The sequence below is a fragment of the Macadamia integrifolia genome, chromosome 12 (genome assembly GCF_013358625.1).
Source record: "Macadamia integrifolia cultivar HAES 741 chromosome 12, SCU_Mint_v3, whole genome shotgun sequence".
In the NCBI taxonomy this organism is placed as follows: domain Eukaryota; kingdom Viridiplantae; phylum Streptophyta; class Magnoliopsida; order Proteales; family Proteaceae; genus Macadamia; species Macadamia integrifolia.
Genome location: NC_056568.1, coordinates 9,372,881 through 9,378,485, shown reverse-complemented (window position 1 = coordinate 9,378,485; position 5,605 = coordinate 9,372,881). Strand labels below are relative to the sequence as shown.

Below are 5,605 nucleotides of genomic sequence, written 5' to 3'. Positions count from 1 at the left end.
GGGTCAGTTATTCGACTACTTTGATACCAATGATACTATCTTGGAAGAACCCAATTTTATAGACCGACTACAAGAAAAAGCAACAATCCAAAGGCAACCGAGACAGCGTCCTAAATCTTAACTCAAGGAAGGGCGGCTTAGGGTTTTGGAAACTATTTTCGAAAGTCATGGAATTGACTCTTTTGCATCACCCTAGTGGTAGTGGGACTAAATGATTCTTGGCTTCTTTTTTTTTTTTTTTTTTTAATTTTATTTTATAGGATTTTTGCATTAAAAATAATATATATTATTTTATAAGGCATTAAAAATAAGATGAAAATGGCAAACTTGCCGCATAAAATTTGATTGCATCATTCTAACTACCGCATAAAATAAATAGAGTAGCCCCATGGTTTTAAAAATTGATTAAGAATCAATGAAATCCACCGCCCAATTCTGATTCTCAAAACCCCTTTTTGGAATAGTTTTTGTTTTTATTTTTTATGTGCAATTTTGGATTGGCCATTAATGTTTTAGATCTTTAAAATTTTAATCATTATTTTTCCATTAATAAAATAACAAAAAACAAATATTACTTATTTGTAAGAATTTTGAATAAAAAAATCCTGAAAATCAAAGATCCTAGAAAAAAAATTGTTTCTTTTTCTTAATTCAATTTATTAGGGTCTTAACCGATTCAAATTACTTACAATTCAATTCATATAAGGGTAAATCTTGTGTCGGATTTTAGACATGATTTTAGTAATTAGCATCAAGATCAATCTCGATCAACCAATATCGGTCCAGACTTTATGGATCCACCCTTGGTTTTCTTAAAAGAATTGAATTTCTTTCATCTTTATTCATTTCCTATCCGATACTAGTTCCTTGAACCATAATTCAAAGTTTAAAACCTCCTTTGGTGCCCTCCCAATGGAATGCAATTCATGATTTAGTGCACGGTATTGGACATTTGGACCTGGTATTGATACAATATCGATATAAATCAGTCGATATTGGACAGTTTTATCCCTGGTTTTCTTCAGAATTAGATTTTTTCTTGGACAGTTTTGCCCTTGGTTTATACACTTAGTATTGATCAGGTATCATATAAATTAGGGGTGTCAATTCCAACCCTGAATCGGTAATCCCGAATCGATAGGCCCAATCGAGCCCAACATGTTTATGGCCCAATCTAGACCGACCCGATTAATAAACGTGTTGGGCCTAAGCCTGTCCTGTTTATAATTAGGTAGTACATGGTGCAAGGGGTAAGCTTGATATGCCTTCCGACCAGCCAGGCCCGTTTACAAGCCCGACTTGAACCGACATGTTTAGCCCGACATTTTATATAGGTATTTTGAGTTTTTTTTAATAGAATAAGGTATATATTGATATTTTTATCAATTATTGACTATAATTACATGTGATATATTTTCAAAATTGTAAATGATTTAACAAAATAAATTAAAATAGCTTAAATATAAGAAAAGTAAAGACCGTTTAAGGCCCGTTTAAAGTTTTATTGATATATTACTCTGGCCCGATTATAGCCCGATTAAATTTGAAAATCCGATCAAGCCTGACACGACCAAGACCGACTCATTTCTCAAATAGATAGGTCATGATCTGAGGATATAGACCCGCTAGGCCAGCTCGGCCCGACCAAGACCGACCCGGCCCGATGGATTGACACCCTACATAAATCTTCTCCAGTTCAACAAGAAGACAAAAGATCTTTTCAAAAAAAAAAAAAGAAAAAATCTGAGGGAGGATCATCCAATAATAAATGTGAGACAAGAGAGAGAAACTAATAAAGGAAAGTATACAGAGTAGGGAACAGTAAAGGTAAAAAAAAGTAGAGAAAACGTTAACTGTCCTCTTCCAAAAGCTTTTAACCCATGTGAACATATCCATTTTCCACCGTGACACTCTCTCTCTCTTCCCAATTAGAAAGGCCTGGTTTCCTCTTTAGCTCATTTTACTCTCTATAAGCTATTAAAGCTCTCTGTGAGTCATTCTATGAACTCTCTCTCTCTCTAGCTAGCCTTGCTTAAACTTTTTGTTGCTGTTAGACAGAGAAATTGCAGAGATAGTTGAAGAGAATCCGAAAAGGTAACCTATTTCTAAACGGAAATTTGATTGAACCTCCTCTATTTCTTCTTGTTGTTTTCCAATTTTCATGGAAGAATTGCAGACCTTTGGAATTATCTGCAATCAATCACTGCAATGATCCCTCACTTCTCTTTCGTTTCTTTGAATTTTATCTTCTGAAGCATCAGATCCATGGAAGTTGATGTGTCAGCCATGTATTCCTTTCATCTATTAATGGCTTTGGTTTTTCAAATCTTCTATGTCTTGTTTTTTTGGGGGTGGGTACGTGGTCCCTTGTCTTGAGTTTAATAGGGTTTCTTGTTTGTATGTGTGTTTTGGGAACTAGGGTTCTCCTTTCCGCAGTAGGAAGACCCCATTAAAGTTTTGTTCCTCTTTAGCTCCTACTATTGTGCTGAATCTGCTGATGTTCTGATAGATGAATTTTATCAAATGGGCCAAATTCGCGATTAGATTTCTTCTAGTTCTACCTCCCATTGCTCAACCTCCGGGAAGCTGTTAAACAGTAAGAGGATTTCATAGGCAGATACTGCCTTTTAATCTGTTGTACAGAGTTTTGGTTGTATGCACTATGCAGTGGCATGGGATTCATATCTTTTTATGGGTCAACGCTGGCTTGTCCTGTGGGATGATGACAGTGCAGATTTCTACAATCTGCAAGATCCAATTCTAATAGATTCAACTTGCTTGAGTTTCTGTTTTTGTCTACAGTTATGTTTCTACTTCCTCATTTAATCCTAAATGTTGATTTTTCTTCTGTGGTTTATGCATTTGTTGATAAATCAATGCTAGTGTACACCAAAGTTACTAAATGTTTCATTTCTTAAGCTTTTCTTCATTTTAGCTATATCTGTCAAATTTGGGCTTCAAGTTAACTGCAGTGTTGTGTTGCAGGAGTTCTTTACTGGCTTCTTTTACAAAACTGCAGAGGAAAATCTTTGACCATCACTTCTGTGCGTTTTTGCCAAGCTTCACACTGCAAGTTGGCTGAAATATACCTGAAATTCAAGTTATCTGTACAGGCCTCACATGTCCTTGATTAACTTATCACGAGCCACAATGGAGCTGTCAGGAAGAGAATCACAGGATGTCGTTCTGTCCTCGGTTCGGCATTTTGGTGGCATGAATTCTTTTCTAGGTGATATATGCTGATTATTGTTGGAGTAAGAATTTTGCCATGGTAGCATGTTATCATGTTCATAAATGTGTTTTAAGTAGAGCTGTTAGGTTTCAGCTCAGTAGTTATTCTACAAGGGCTTACAGTGTTTACTTCATCAGGATCATCGTGGGTTATATGTGTTCCCAATTATTTCTTTCTTCTGGAGGCAAGGGATCTGGTTCTGGCTTCACACTGTCCACATTTGAAGACGGTTGACTATAGAAATCACATCATGCTATTGGATAATTTTGTAAAGGGATGCCATAAAGAATCCCTGCTATGGAATTACTTGAATGGTGGCATAATTGCTTGAGATATCTGATTTAACTACCTTGATAGTTGTCGAAGGCTCCTTCAGTTACCTAGAAGTATGTAGTCAAGCTTTGTGCAACACTATTTATTCCTGGATCACTTAAGAAGAAGTTCTCAAACATGGAAGCTTCGATTGTCAGTATCAATCAGATGCTGGGGTTCCTTCTTCGGAGACTCCCAGCTGTTGGTCCTGTGCTTTTGCTGTCAATGGGATATATTGACCCAGGAAAGTGGGCTGCAGCTGTTGAGGGAGGTGCCCGTTTTGGTTTTGACCTTTTATTCCTGATGCTTGTATTCAATTTTGCTGCTATTCTTTGCCAGTACCTGTCAGCTCGTATTGGTGTAGTTACTGGAAAAAATCTTGCCCAGGTATTGTGTGTTTTTAGGCCCTTTAAAACTCTAAGTGAGCACTTTTTCTTAAGTGCATTTTTATGAGTTTCATCATGCATAAAAGATTGTTTTTTGACCTTCATTTCTATAAATGGTTTACTGATATTTCACCTCGGGATTGTTTTAGAATTGAATTCTTTGGTGAAAGTCAACTCCTCTTCCCCCTCCCTACTTTAAACAGAGAAGAATTCTTCAAGCTTTAGGCCATGGATAGGAGACAGATTTGTGTTTAAATGGAAACATATCTACTATCCCCGCTCTTTTATTTTTAATTTTAATGAAAGCTCTACTGTCTTTTTTATTTGGAGTAAACTATTATTTGATTGCAACATCATTGATCGTGTAAATATTTCCCTTTTTCTTTTATTTTCAAATTAATTTCTTAGAGAGTTCTTACCATAGTTGTCAAGGCGACAAGGCAACCCAAGGATGTGGAGGGGTGCCTATGCGCTTAGGCACCCGCCTAGGCGACCAAGGAACCCAAGTGTTAATTTTTATTTTTCCTCTTTTTTAACATTATATAGTATGCTACATATACCTTATATCATAAAAAAATCAACATTAAGCTATATCTTTTTTTGTGTAGATAAGCCACATCAAGTCATCAAAAATCAACATTAAGTCATAAAAAATCAATATTAAGAGAAATGTTCTTGTTCTCTGATAAGCTTGACCGGTCTAATGATTTTATTTTTACATGAGACTTTTTGTATTAGGTAGAGCACAAAACCAGTTTTCCAACAAGTCTAAGAGTACTTAAATGTAAGTCGTAATGGCAAAGTTATGTTTCGGTCAAACTTATTTTAAAGTGTGTGAATGCTATTAAAATCGCCTGAATTAAAAGAAAAAAATTATGGACATCAAACAAAAGATTATTTTACTGCACTTTTGGTTTTTAACAATGTTTTACCATGATAAGATTTATGAAATTTCAGAATTGAGAAAAACCCAAGCATTTGAAATTCGAAAATCACCCCTACAACAAAAAATCCAGTTTTTGTTCTTGGACTGTGGGGTTAACTTTTTTTATCCTTTTGGAATTTGATTTTTAAACTATTTTTATTGGATTCAAATGGGGGGTATTTGTTTATTTATGAATAAATCTTAAGTAAATGAAATAACCATACTCAAACTAAACCGCCTGGACGCCTAGGCGATGCCTTGACAACTATGGTTCTTATAGGAAATTGACTTAAAAGATTTGAACTTCATTTCTCTTATATTGGAAGATATCTTGAGATCCTCAGTACTAGGATATTCTTGGAATGAATGTTGTCTTAAAAAATTTTAATTATATTTTTTGGTTTATAAGTTTATTAGAGGAGTTACTGGTCACATGCTGTTTCTTGTTTGGAAAGTAACTGTGAATTATTTCTACATCTTCACAGAAATTTTCGTTGCCTTTACTTTAAATACTTGCTGGTGAATGTCTGCTTAGTTGTTCTTACTTTGTATATTTTCTACATGCATTCCTTTTGCTATTTATTTCTACATGGGGTTATAACTAGTTAAATTTCTTTGCTGTTGATGCAAAAGATTTATAGCGAGGAATTCAATAAGTCCACATGCATATTGTTAGGAGTTCAAGCAGAGCTTTCAGTGATTGCTTCGGACCTGACCATGGTACTTGCCGTGCTCCCACTCCAACCCCCC

General features: G+C 35.3%; 1 protein-coding gene across 7 annotated transcripts in view; it reads left to right on the top strand.

Annotated features, from left to right (window-relative positions):
• The first annotated feature begins 1,921 nt into the window (after positions 1-1,921).
• The window catches only part of LOC122057682 (ethylene-insensitive protein 2-like), a 12,597-nt gene continuing 8,913 nt past the window's right edge, over positions 1,922-5,605 (top strand). For 2 of the 7 annotated variants that reach the window (XM_042619886.1, XM_042619880.1), the window contains exons 1-3: positions 1,923-2,094; positions 2,986-3,931; positions 5,489-5,575. In XM_042619886.1, coding sequence (XP_042475820.1) covers positions 3,683-3,931; positions 5,489-5,575 — 336 coding nt within the window. In that variant the 5' untranslated portion in view covers positions 1,923-2,094; positions 2,986-3,682. Of the gene's footprint in view, positions 2,095-2,439; positions 2,597-2,658; positions 2,802-2,985; positions 3,932-5,488; positions 5,576-5,605 lie in introns of those variants that run through there. The other 5 variants (XM_042619884.1, XM_042619881.1, XM_042619885.1 and 2 more) reach the window with 5 other exon arrangements.